The sequence below is a fragment of the Nelumbo lutea genome, chromosome 3 (genome assembly GCF_056320005.1).
Source record: "Nelumbo lutea isolate HS-2025 chromosome 3, American lotus-T2T, whole genome shotgun sequence".
NCBI lineage: Eukaryota > Viridiplantae > Streptophyta > Magnoliopsida > Proteales > Nelumbonaceae > Nelumbo > Nelumbo lutea.
In genome coordinates, this window is record NC_142686.1 from 49,105,851 (window position 1) to 49,120,090 (window position 14,240).

Genomic DNA, 14,240 nt, shown 5'->3' on the forward strand with positions numbered 1-14,240 from the left:
AATTTTGCAATGTGGGGTTTTTCAAACATTTTGAGTTGATTGGTAGGGTCAGATTGGGCCAACTAGGCCTGGATCGGGCAGATCTAGATAAGCACTAATTCGGTCAATCTAGGGTTTCGAAATGGAATCTTGGTGTGATGAAGGGCAAATAATGGAAGTTTTGTGAGAAATTTCACAGGGTAGGGTTTTGGACAGTTTGAGGTGATTAGTAAAGTCAGGTTGGGCCAGATAGGCTCGGATCAAAAGGATTTGGATCCAGTCAATCAGAAGCCTTGAAACGGAATTTAATTGTGATAGAGGGGTAAATGAAGGTATTTTGAGTTGAAATTTTTCAGGTGGATATTTGGAGGTGTCCAGAATATGATGATGAGGTCTGATTAGTCTTAGAGAGTCAAGATCGTAGAAATTTTGGTCAATGGAATCTTGGTTTAATGGAAGGGCAGATGGGGAATCCGGGGTTAAAACTTTATGGAAAAGTGTTTTGGTGTATTTGGAGTTTAATGGTGTGGTTTGATCGATTTGGATGCGTTAAGGTTAAAGGAATTTGTGTTCAGTGTTTAGGCTAACGAGCTGCATCGGAATGGAATCTTCACTTAATGAAGGGGTAAATGGATGAATCTTGAGCTGAAATTTTATGGGGAGGTATTTTAGGATGTTTGGGGTCTAATGGTAATGTCTAATCTAAGGGTCAAAACATAAATAGGAGTTTATATATTCATCTTGGTAGGGCATCTGAAGGACGGATGGTTGATAGTAGATGGTCCTTATTTTGTCATCCCCTACCATCCAAAGACCTTCTTTTGATAAGAAATCAACGAAACAATGGCTGGAAAAAGGCAATTTACAAGTCTGAAATTCATTGAAACAAAAGAATAAAACAATATTTTTTCAATCATTCTAAAGCATAGAAGCATCCATACCAACTGTTAGTATTAATATAGGATTCTAAACATATTAGAAGGCAACGAGGGGAGATTTGGCCCTCCACTAACATCATGACTCATGGCATTTCAAAACATGGCACTCCGACATCACCTAGGCAATGACTTGCCTTAGCCAAAATGGAATCCCAGTTGGCGACCTACCTACCTCCGCCGATTCGGTGATGTGCCTCCACCACCAACTTGGCAACCTGCCTCTACCACCAACCTGGCGACCTGCCTCGGTCGCCGACCTGGAGCCTACCTTTGTCGATCCGGTGACCTGCCTCCATCAACATGGTGACTTGCCTCTACCGCCAACCTGGCGACCTACCTCCGCCACTGACCTGTCAACCTGCCTTGGCTGCTAACCTGGTGGAATCCCAGCTAGCGACTTCGTCCACAACACGGGCACCCTGACAGGGTGGCTAGCAGCACCTCGTCCAAGGCTGACCTATGGTACCTTGCCAGTACCGGTCGAAGTGACCTTGATGAGGACCTCCCTTGAGGGCTTGCCAACCTGATTGAGGTCCAGGTGGTGACCTGTGAAACATGCCCGTCGACCAATTCTACATGCATCCTATCACTCCCAGGTCTCTCAGAAGTCAGCTCCCACACCGAATGTTCTGAAGGAAACCGAATAAGGAACAAAGACTGGTCTACGTGCATGATTACCTCTAAGGACTTTAGATCAATTAGGCATGTCTTCCCAGAGATATCAAACACGACGCATGAAGCCCATGCCAAACAATGCCTATATAAGGGCTTTACCTTCAACCTTAGAAGGTAAATGCACAATTTAGCTCTCGCAACTCTCTATCTCTCTTGCTTTTAGCTCTTGCAAAAATCTCTAGCTCGTTGACATAAGCATTAGAGTGCCCACTCCAGGTAAAGTAACCCGGGCACTCTAACACTGTCTCTATGCAAGTCGCCCTAGTAAGTTATACAGCTCGTCACTGTTCAGTTAGGCATCGAGCCACATTCCAACTAGGGACTTTCAGCTAGGCATCTGAGCCACCTTCTAGCTAGGAATTGTTCAACTAGGCATCTGAGTCACTTGCTAGCCGAGAGCTGTCAAACCGTACATCATCACTTGGCGCCGTTTGTGAGAAACGCTACAAAAAAGCTAATTTCTCACCCGATTCTTTGAGCCTCAAGTAATGGCATCCTCAATCAACAACAACAACGCTTGGATCGAATGAATCAAAATGATTAGCCTAGACAAGTTCTCACAGTCTTGCTTGGATAGAATCTCCCTAACTATGAAGCCACCCCCATAGGTCGAGCCCTACATGCTCTTTGTGATAGTTGACAGCCAACAAAACGTGAGGCCACCATCGTAGGTCAAGCTCTCCGTGGTTCTCGTGAGAGTTGATAACCAACAAATTATGAGGTCGCTTTGTAGGTTGAGCCCTCCATGCTCTATATGGGAGTTAATGGCCAGCAGGTTGTGAAGCCACCCTCGTAGGTCAATCCTGCCGAGGTGACGAGGTGTTGAGAGCAAAACTGGACTGTCAAAATTTTGCCAACCTAGCAACCTAGTGACCTGCCCCCGTCGATGACCTAGCGACCTGCCTCCGCCGACCTAGCAACACACATAGTTAGCCCAGACAAGCCTTGTCAGCCCTACAGGTCGAGCGACCAATGGACTGTAGTCGCCCTTGCGGGTCGAGCCTTTCAAGGTCCTCATACAAGTTGGCAACCTGCAGTTAGTAGAGCTGCCTCCACAAGGTGAGCTCCCTGTAGTTTATCGTAGGAGTAGACAACCAACACCTCTGAGGACCGATACAGTGCAGCCGTGGCACCAACCCGGTATTCAAATGCCAACAGTGATGCACATATCACAACGGGAAGACAAACCGCTTTTAGCATCAATGACCCCTAAGTTGACATCAAAATATGTTGGTAATAGGCCAATGCTAATGAGCTCATCAAACTGGTCATTTTGGCCCAAAGGACCTACAACAAAGCTACTCCCTTCGCCAAACTGACCTCAGCTTAAGAGTGGGGGGCAATTGATGAGGGTAGATTTAGCCCTCCACTAATATCATGACACATGGCATCTCAGAACAGCTAGATGAGATCCCAACATGACCTAGGTGATGACTAGCCTTAGCCAAAATGATGAAGTCCCAACTGGCAACCTACCTACCTCAATCGCTGACTTGGAGACTTACCTCTGCCAACTTGGTGGCTTGCCTCCGCCGACCTAGCAACCTGCCTTCGTCGCCGACCCAACGACCTGCCTCGGCCACCGACCTAGAGACATACCTCCGTCGACCTGGTGACTTGCCTCTATTGCCGACTTGGCGACTTGCCTCCACCACCAACCTGGTGACCTACCTCCGCCATCGACCTAGCGACTTGCCTCCATCGCTGACCTGGTGGAATCCTAACTAGTGACTTCGTTCACAACTCGAGCACCCCAACAAGGCAGCTAGTAGCACCTCGTCTAGGGCCAACCTGTGGTACCTAGTTAGTACCAGTCAAAGTGACCAGAGGCTCAGGTTGGCTTATAGAACTTTGCAACCACACAAGAGCAACTTTCCTTCATGGTTAAGTATCTACAAACCTGAGGCTCCACCAACCTCTATTGTTCAATTTCAGGAGCCTATTTACTGTAAACAACGACTCTCAACCATCTCAATGAACTCCCTCTCTATCAAAGGAGTCTTAGGTTGGTTTATAGAACCCCTTTGCCAACCAAGATGCCTATCAAAGGAGTCTCGGGTTGGTTTATAGAATCCCTTTGCAAACCAAGATGCGGTTTATAGAACCCCTTTGCCAACCAAGATGCTAGGTAGAGTCTTAATCAACAATTGGGCTTGAGTGATTCATTTTAAGCTATAACATCAATAATATTTAGTATAGCATAAAAAATGGTATGAGCTATAACATTAATAAGTTTTATGTTTAAAGAATAATTTTTTTAGTATTACACATACCGCCTATATATAGTTTAACTTTTAAGTGAGGCATTTTTTTAAAACGCAAAAATAGGTTAAAGAAATTGGGTTAATTCATACCTAATCCAATTGGGTTGGGTTAGAGTTGACCATAACATAACCCGGCCTAATCCATCCCACTTTCAGGTTATATGCATTCCTACCTAGTCCTTTTTTTCTGATTTCCAAATTAATGTTAGTTTGTTGTAATACGACATTGGAAACTTTTTAAAAATGTAATTTTTATAAGAAAAACTTTTTATCTTAAAAAGAAAAACTTTTAAAAAATGTATAAATATTTTCCCTATTATAAGTATCTTTTCTGCCAAAATATTTGAGGGTAGGGTTGTTAATGGACCCGATATTGGTCCAAGCCAATCCGGTCCAATATGTCTGATGATGCACAATCTGTTCACTCCCTCATGTCCTGTGACAAGGCTCGAACAAGTTCCTAATCAGGTAGTGTCGAGCTGCACAAATGAGCTGGAAATAGTTGTAAAGAAAGAAGGATTAGAGTGCCTAGGTAGGTTTTACCCAGGGGAACACTTCGATGCTTTAGTCAATACGGGAGTTTTCGTGAGAATGTGAGAGAGAGTTTAAGTGCTTCAGTGCACATACCTTTCTGGGTGGATCTAGGCACCTTATAGAGGTCCCTGGACTCAGGGCGCTCAGGGTAATAGTCTTCAGCTCTTTGTGGAGCAATTTCCCTATCTTCAGGTGCATTAAGGTGTTAGTTGAGAGATCTTTGCAGGAGTTACGATTTGTTCACGTTGAATCTGGCACGCGACTCGATGAGCCATTCTAACGGTTGCGCTATCAATGCCTTTGGTAGTGAGCTGCTGGGGACGGTTAGTGAGCTCTTCCTCGTAGGTCGCCTTAGGTCCTCTCAGCTCGACCAGCTCCTAGAACAAGTCACCGAAATCTTATAGGTCTGCCAGCTCGACCTTGCCGAGGTGGAACTATAGGGGTGGTTAGTAGGCTCTCCTTAGCAAGTCACCATAAGTCCCTACAACTCGATTGACTCCTAGGACAACTCACCGTAATCCTACAGGGTCAGCTAGTTCGATCTCGCCGAGGTAGAGGTTGGCCTGGGTGAGATGTTTCGAGCTCATTTTATTGAGCTAGTTTGCTAACTTGGCACCGAGGTGTCATCTGGAAGCCATGTGTCGTTGTACGATTGGGAGAATCAAATTACCCCTCATCAATTGCCCCCCTCTCGGGCTAGCGTTAGCTTGGTGAAGAGAGTAACTCTCAGTAAGGGTAATTGGTCTGGCTGGTCCATAGGTCGCTTGCTTTATTAGCTCGGTCTGAGGTTGGGCGGGCCGCATCTTCTTCTTCAAACATCAAATCTGGGGAAAGAAGGGAGCGTGTGCTGGCTGGTGTAGGATGTTGGCATGTCGTTGTCATTTATCACATCTTAGGACCAACTCGACCACATCTACTTTTCACGGTAGGCCAGTATTACCCTTGTCTGCTTCAGCTTGTCGCAGGCATCATAAGTAAGGTAGTGTGAGGGACCTTCTGTAGAGCAGCTCGCTCATATCATGTAGCGAGTTGCTTGTTGTTCTATCCATTGAGTTGCATTCCTTTCTTTCAGCAATATGCCTTGTCTTATGTAGTTGAAGGCTGGATCTATCCAGCTTGGCTCTGCAATACGTGAAAGATCTTTTGTAGAGCTATTCGCCTACTATCATTTAGTGAGTTGCTTGTCATTTTATAAGCCAAGCTGCATTTCATTCTTTTGGCAATATGCCCTACTTTATGTACTTGAAAATTAGGTCAATCCAGATCAGCTCTGTAGTCATTATTTGGGCAACCTCTTCTACCCCCCTTTCTATTGATGGATGAGGCAGCTCTTCTTTGTAGATTATTTGTTTTGTCGAGTCAATCGTGCTCGCAATTTTGGAGAGGGCATCAACCTCTATATTTTTCGATCTCGGAATTTGTTGGAGATACCATGAGTTGAAATCAGGCAGGAGTTCTCACCTTGGCCAAGTAGGCTGCCATGGAGGGTTATCGTGTCTCATATTCCCCATTTGCTCGATTTATGATGAGCTGTCAGTCGCTGCAAACTACAAGGTGCTTAACTCCTACTTCCTTTGCTAGTGCCAAGCCAGCCAACAACTCATCATATTTGGCCTCATTATTTGAAGCTTGGAATTAAAACCGGAGCACGTACTCTAGATTTATGTCACTAGGTCCGTAGAGTATCAACCCAGCTTCGCTTTTGCTCTAATTAGATGAACCATCCACATGAAGTATCCAGGGCTCCTCATCCTAACTTGCTATCTCGCGAGTTGGGTGTGGTGCTGTATGGATGAAGCTTATATTTCTAGCCCTATCATTTCAGGGGGTGGCGAGTTAAAGGTACACTCGACAATGAAGTCTTTCAAGACCTGTGCTTTTATCGCTGGTCGTGGCTCATACCGGATACCGTATTTGCTGAGCTCGATTGCCCATTTGGTGAGTCTCCTCGAGACCTCAGGTTTTTATTGGACTTGCTTTAGAGGTCGATTGGTTAAAACTATAATGGTGTGGGCCTGGAAATATGGTCATAGCTTTCAAGCAAATAGGACCAATGCAAAGGCAAGCTTCTCTATGTTGGGGTACCTTATTTTAGCAGCGTGGAGGACTTTGCTTACATAGTACACCGGTCGTTGTATTTTATCTACTTCTCTTATAAGGACTGAGCTCACTTCCTCGTAGAGAGGTAAATTTTGAGCTTGTCCCTAGTCTCAAGTTTGGTCAGTAGGGGAGGCGAACTAAGGTATCTTTTCAGCTCATCAAAGGTGAGCTGCTATGTAGAGATGGAGTGGCTTGTCATTGAGTCAAGCTCCAAGGTGGTGACCTTCTTTTTCTTAGTGGCGAGCTGCTGCGCCTGCTCCGAGGTGACTTGATTCTTCTAGGAGATTTACTTCTCTTCTTTTTCTTGTTGCTGCTTGTCTCTTCCTTAACTTGCTTTCTCTTTCTGATAAGCTCGGACCGGCCTGACTTACCACTTTACTGCTTACCTTACTTTCTTCCTTGTTGTTCACTTTGCTTCCTGATGTCTCCCTAGTTGGAGTGGGTTGGCTTTCCTTCCTAGTGCAGTGAGCACGTTTTCCATGCTTTTTCTTGGTCCGTGTAGACGAGCTAGCAGCCTCGGTCCCAATGGGAGCTGCAGCTCGACTCTATACAGGGAGTTGGTTGTTATGGGCTATGTTGTTGACATGATGCTGGTTGTCGTCGTGCCTAGGCAATCTGTTGGAGACCTGGATCCGGCTGTTGGCTACGTTGAGGTACCTGCTGAAAAGGCACCTGTTGGAGAGGTACTTGTTGTTGCTGTTGTTGTTGCAGTTGCTCTCCGGTTATGGGTCAGTACATGAGTTTTTGTGAGAATGTGTGAGAGAGCTTAAGTGCTTCAGTGCGCATACCTTTCTGGGTGGATCTGGGGGCCTTATATAGGTCCCTAGACTCAGGGGGCTTATGGTAACAATCTTGAGCTCTTTATGGAACAGTTTCCCTATCTTTAGGCGCATTAAGGTGTCAGTTGAGAGATCTTTGTGGGGGTTATGATTCGTTCGCGTAGAATCTGGTGCGCGACACGGTGAACCATTCTAACGATCGTGTTATCGACGCCTTTGGTAGCGAGCTGCTAGGGACGATTAGTGACCTCTTTCTTGCAGGTCGCCTTAGGTCTTCTCAGCTCGGCCAACTCCTAGAACAGGTTGCCGTAATCTTATGGGTCTGCCAGCTTGGCCTTGTTGAGGTGGAATTGTGAGGGGTGGTTAGCGAGCTCTCCTTAGCAGGTCGCCTCAAGTCCCTACAACTCAATTGACTCCTAGAACAACTTGCCGTAATCCTACAGAGTCAGCTATTTGATCTTGCCGAAGTAGAAATCGGCCTGGGTGAGATGTTCCAAGCTAGCTCGCTGACTTAGCACCGAAGTGTCATCCGAAAGCTATGTATTGTTGTACGATTGGGATGAGCAAATTACCCCTCGTCAATATCGATTACAGATGGACTAGGTCAATCGAATCTAATAAATATTTTGGAGAGTATGGATCCAATTCAATGTCTTATTGAACGGTATTTCAGATTGCATCTAATCCAAACCTGATGGGGTTGACACCCCTACTCTTAATTTTTGTGAGGATTGGATGTTGGTTCAACCCAACCCCGTCCAATTTAACATATCTTATTCGATCATCCAACCTGTTCAAATTGATTTTAATTCGGAAGGATCCAATCCAAACCTGCTCCATAACACCCCTATTTGCGGGGTTCAAACGCATCCTACTCAAATAAACGCCGCCTCCAAATGTCAATTATATTTGCTTGCTTAAATTCATTTCTATCAAAAAATAAAAAATAAAAATACAAGGAAGCATATACACGGCATGTCATGTAATCAAGTAACGACACAGGCGTTTGCATGCCTCTAGAAACAACCTACATAATATCACTACGCAAGACTTTCTTCGCTATTCTAACCTCTTATGCTTAATGGCCACGTGTTTCGTAGATGAGAGATGTTTTCAATGTACAGCTGTAACGAGCGTGGGTAAAACTCTTGTCGGCAGGATATCCGAGCAGAGAAAAACATAATCAACATATACAAAAGCAATTGTAACTTTGAACGGTAAAACCACAACTCGTGAAACTTGACCAAAACAAACAACCTTGAATTGGAACGAGTTTCCTTTTGACTAGAGATCTTCTTTTACGGTTGCCTGTTAGTTCAGAAAAACGCGTAGTTTCTTGATTCCTCACGGGCTTCAGTCAGGCAGGCAGAAGAATTAGATTACTTATGATTCTCTTAATTAACAATTCAATTACTTATGGAGCCTTCCAAATGCTATTAGATCGCTTGTTTTTGCTTTAAATGATGATTTGGTTGACAACAGCAGATTCAGTGATTGGCTTTGAGAGTACTACACATGTGATTGGCTCTGCAAGCTTCAGGCTTCAAAGCAGAGTTTCAACTTGTATCCCACCTTGAAACCCTTGCAGTTGCAGTTGCAGTTGCACCGCCATTAATAACTTTTCAATGAACTCCTAAAGCTAAACAGTAGAACCCCTGAATCTGATCGACATAATTTGGACCTATTCTGGTTGGGGTCCCATGGTCTCCATCTCATTATTGATGAAGGACAGCTGGCAAATTGAGGGTCTGAAACCCGCTTATGGGTCTTATTGCCAACAATTTAATGATCAGCACCAAACAGTAAAAATCAACTAAAAACACATAAATAATCTCCCCTATAAGAAGATCCCTTTCACCTCTCGCAACCGATCAAGAGAGACATGGGCTTGGAGATCGAGTCCAGTGCTCCAATCTCCGCCTCCACCACCACCGCCGGGGTTTTGCTCGGAAAGTACAGGCTCGGCCGTGTCCTGGGTCGTGGTAGCTTCGCCAAAGTCTACCATGCGAGGTCTCTTGCCGACGACGCCGATATAGCCATCAAGGTCATCGACAAAAGAAAAGTAGCCAACACCACGATGGAACCGCGCGTCATTCGTGAAATCTCCGTAATGCGTCGCCTTCGACATCCGAGCGTTGTTCGGATTCATGAAGTCATGGCCACCAAGTCCAAGATCTATCTGGTCATGGAGTACGCTGAAGGCGGCGAACTTCTCTCCAAGATCTCTCGCCATGGACGCTTAACCGAGCCAACCGCTCGTCGGTACTTCCAACAACTCGTGTTGGCTCTTCATTTCTGTCACAGAAGTGGGGTCGTCCACCGCGATATCAAGCCTCAGAACCTTCTCTTGGATCACGAAGACAACCTCAAGGTATCTGACTTCGGCCTCTCGGCTCTTTCCGAACGGTTGAACAATGGTCTCCTTCACACCGCATGCGGCACGCCTGCCTACACCGCACCTGAGGTGGTTGCGAGCATGGGTTACGATGGGACTAAGGCCGACGCTTGGTCCTGTGGAGTAATCCTCTTTGTTCTGCTTGCTGGGTTTCTCCCATTCAACGACGCCAATCTTATCGGGATGTACCGCAAGATGCAACGCAGAGAGTTTCAGTTCCCTTCATGGTTCTCGAAGCCCGCTAAGTGGGTTATTGTTCGACTTCTCGATCCGAATCCCGAGACTCGGATCAGCATTCAAGGTCTCATGGAGGTTTCCTGGTTCAAGAAGTCGTTTCGATCAAATGGACGAGGCATTACTCCGGTCGATTTGGACCCAGTGGCGTTGCCCAAGGAAGGTAAGCTTCACTTGTTAACAAATAATACAGCTGCCGCGCCGGCGATGAATGCATTCGATATCATTTCGTTGTCCTCAGGGTTGGACTTGTCTGGTTTGTTCGAAGAAGAGAGGAAGAGATCGGAAAGGTTCACGTCGACGGTGTCATCGGGAGAAAAAATTGTGGAGAGGGTGACGGAAGTTGGCGAGAAACTGGGGTACATGGTTCAGAGAAGGAAAGATGGGGTACTGGGGTTGGAGAAAGCAAGGTTGATAATGTCGGTTCGAGTGTTGGAACTGGCACATTCATTGTTTCTGGTAGAAGTGGAAAGAATGGGTGAGGAAGAAGCAGAAGTCGAGGAGGCTGATCAGTGGAGAGATTTAAGAGTTGAGCTACAAGACATAGTTTTTGCCTGGCACGGCGATGGTGTCTCTGAGGTGTGAACTCTGAAGAAAGAGTTCTGTATGAAGTCCACCATTTTGTACAGTAACCACTAACAGGTCTGCAAAATCTCTGTAAAACATAACTTAGTATAGTAATTTTGTAGAAATAAATGAGATATGTTAGGCTACCACGACCCAGGAATGGTCGAAATCCCATTCCACCCAACCAAACTATTGAAATTAGAATGGACTATTTCTATTAAGATGTCGAAATTCCATTCCAACCCACCAAATTATTGGAATTAGAAGAGGGACTATTTCCATTAAGATTTCAAACTCCTATTTCCAAGAATCAAGTGTAAAAACTTACTTTTCTATTGTTTGGTTTTATATATGGGAAAATAATAGGAAAGCATTGTTATGAGGGAAAAGAGAGAAGAAGAAGATGGAGGGAGAGGCAGAGAACTCCATGACTAAAGCTCCGAAGATGTCCTCCGGCACCGATAATCCCCCCTCTGCCGGTGCTTAATCAACCACCGCGTAGTGGTACACTTTCTCTGTAGTAGAGGATGATTGGAGACGAATAACTGTTGTGGGGTGCTCTGTTTCACCAAGAGGAAGACAATAGTAGTTCATCAGTGGAAAGTGAGGATGTAAAGGAAAGGGGAAGAACAAGGAAGACGATGAACAGTGTTTCTTGTGTTTGTTGTCGAGAAGACGATGAATAGTGCTTTTTTTTTGGGTGAAAAACAAAACACAAAAGAAAAAGAAGAAAGAGGAGAAGAGAGGAGAGAGAGAGGGAGGAAGGGAGTAGCTAAGAGGGGGTGCCGCCGCCCCTGCTCTGTTTTGGATTCGAACGGAAAGGGGATGTAAGAGTGATTTCTCAATTTCTCATCCCATCCCTCTATTCCCCTTAAAACAAACAAGTGAAAGTGAATATTTTTGGAATATGCCCTTTTTCTCACCCCCATCCCACAAACCAAACGGAGTCTTAGGAAAAGTTACTTAGAAACTTGAGGGAAGGTTTTTAGATTTTTTTCACCTACAGCCAATTCATCTTCCATTTTTATTAGGAAACTTAATGTAATCTGCTCCTTTGTAAAACATGGAATTCTTTTAACATCAGCACGTACATCAAACAAACATGTCTCTTCTCTATTCCAGACCCACACCGAGAGGAAGTGTCATTTAACTACTTCATTCTGATAGATGCATTAGACATTTTCAAATGCCAAAATTAACTTTATACAATACATGGATTTTTTAAATATGTTGAGGAGCGGTGGCATAAAAATATTATGTATACCTAACCTTGTAGAAGATCAAAGACACATACCTAACCATGATTAGGGATGGCAATTTCCCCGGTAAAACCGGGGCCCTGCCCCGCTCTGAACGGGGCAGGTTTTCCTGACCCTAAATGGGGATGGGGCGGGGATGAGGAAAATATATTTTTTCTGAATTGGGAACAGGACAGGGATGGGTTTTGTATATAATTTTTCGAATCCATCCCAAACCCAAAGGTAAAATTAGTAAAATATTTTTAGGTTTAATATTGATATTTAAAATATTTCTAAATTTTTCCTAAATTCTTAAAATCCTAAAATCCCATAATTCTATTTTTGAAGTACCCTCAAAGTACTACAATTTAATTCCTAAGATACTCCAAAATTTCTATATTATATGTATAAATTGTCCACAAAATAAAGAATTTTAAAAAATTGCCTTGAAGTGAGAAAAATTCGGAAATTACCTGTCCCCGACGGGGAGTGAATACCCCGCCACCAGGGACAGGGCGGGGGCGGGACAAAATATCTTGATTTCGAGATGAGAACGGGAGGGATGCCCCGCCCCAAACCTGCCCCGTTGCCATTCCTAGTATGAATGAAAAACCAGAAAACTCATTCTTAATTATCAAACTATGCTGCGTTTGGTGTAAAATGAACTGGTGCCTGGTGGTGACTGGGTGAGGCACCATCTATAATGCGTGATTCACTAGAACATTGTATTTGTAACTATCGCTATCTTGTAAACCTCAGAAGTATAAATACATGAAAATTCTACTCGGTGAAATTAACCACCGAGCTTTTCCTCTCTTATCTGAATTCTTTAGTTTATGTATCAGAGCCCAACATTGCTTCACAGCAGATATATCGATTTAATTCTCCTATGCCTTGAACAAGTCTTAGCACTCAAAGAACTCTGCATGCAGCAACTTGAACATGAGTGACAGAGTACGCTTCGTCGACACCCATGCACGTCACAACCCTCCGTCAGCAGTTGTATTGACTTGGAAGGGTTCTCTTTCTATGACAGATAGCATCTCCAGTGAGAAAAGTCGATTAGTATCTCCAGTGAGAAAAGTCCATCATCATTCATCTTATCGACCCTTTGCCCCCCACCATTCGCAGTCACTCCCGGCGGACAGATTCTCTGGAGTTCAAATTAGCTCCACCACAAGACTTCTCCCCACAACATTTGAAAGCACATTTCCGTTATGTATTGGGAATATCTCCAATGATATTCATGATAATATCAGGAATGAAGATGTCATAATCGAGAGATGTTTTCAATATACGGTAAGGATGTAATGTGAGACATTATGGGGGGCAATCTTGTGGGGGCTGATTTGGTGTCGACTCCTCTAACCATTGAGGACCCTACATGATCTTCTTGTCTGTGAGGAACTTTCCATTGAATGAAGATACCACAACGTAAGATTGCATCTGAATTCGTGAATATTAATTCAGCAACAATTACTCTTATGACTCAGTTTGGAAGGAGTATAAATATAAATATATAGAATGGGAAACCTTATATTTTATCTGTATTTAGGCTGCATATATTTGTATTTGTACTCCTTCCAAATTGAGCCTTAGCAACAATTACTCTTATGACTCAGGTTGGAAGGAGTATAAATACAAATATGTAGAGTGCAAAACCTTGTGTTTTGTACTATTTTGTATGTATTTACACTGGACATATTTGCATTCGTACTCCTTCCAAACTGAGCCTATAAAAAAAAAGAACAAAATAATCAGACCTAAATCCATAACAGACCAACATGGGATTCTTCTTCTTTGGAATGGAGGAGTAAGGGGTGGGGTACAGGTGGGTGAATGTGAGACCCACTAGTCATACCACGGAGAGCATGCAGTTCCACTGAGGGGCGTCCATGTATGCAACCATCTCGACCACTAGATAGATCATCAGCATATCGGAAATTTGTAAGCGCCCACTTTGTCCTGCATCTTTTTAACTCATGGGCTGGGCAGGGCAAAGCCCATTTCAAAATGACTACAGTCGTAGTCTTGGCTACCATTGTTTAGCTATGACTTGGTCAAAGCAAAAGTGACTAGGAATGGCAACGGGGCAGGGCAAAGGGAGTCACAGGGATCCCCACTTCTCACCATTTTCTTATAATGTAAAATTTACTTTATTTTTTATTCTTATTTCATTTTAAAAATAAATAAATAAAAATAAAATAATTACAATTTACAATCCTTGGGGTAAGAATCAAAAACCCCATGGAGCAGGGAGTGATCTCTCATCCTGACCAATAGGATAAAAATTTTCTCATCCCCATCCCTACCCCATTCAGGGTGGATCCCCCCTTATGGACACTTCAACTGTCCAAATGTTGGATCAGTTTTAAATGAACAAGCCATTAATAATTGTTGCTTGTGCCTTAACACTAATCGTCTCTGTCCAACTAATTAAAATCAAATTAGTGCAATATTAAATATTCAGCTTGTAATATTTAAGATCTTATTGAGTAGAATATTAAATTATATTCGTGCAGTTTGCTCATTCTCTC

The 14,240-nt window shown here is 43.9% G+C and overlaps 1 protein-coding gene across 1 annotated transcript; it reads left to right on the forward strand.

The window, feature by feature from the left end:
- Window positions 1–8,690: 8,690 nt before the first annotated feature.
- LOC148864846 (CBL-interacting serine/threonine-protein kinase 4-like) lies at window positions 8,691–10,759 on the forward strand. Its single transcript, XM_088974280.1, has one exon. It carries the CDS (start codon window positions 9,152–9,154, stop codon window positions 10,481–10,483), a length of 1,332 nt encoding a protein of 443 aa, XP_088830406.1. The 5' UTR covers window positions 8,691–9,151; the 3' UTR covers window positions 10,484–10,759.
- Window positions 10,760–14,240: the final 3,481 nt, after the last annotated feature.

Excerpts from the sequence above, each read along its gene's own strand:
- LOC148864846 (XM_088974280.1), top strand. The coding sequence starts at position 9,152 with ATGGGCTTGGAGATCGAGTCCAGTGCTCCAATCTCCGCCTCCACCACC.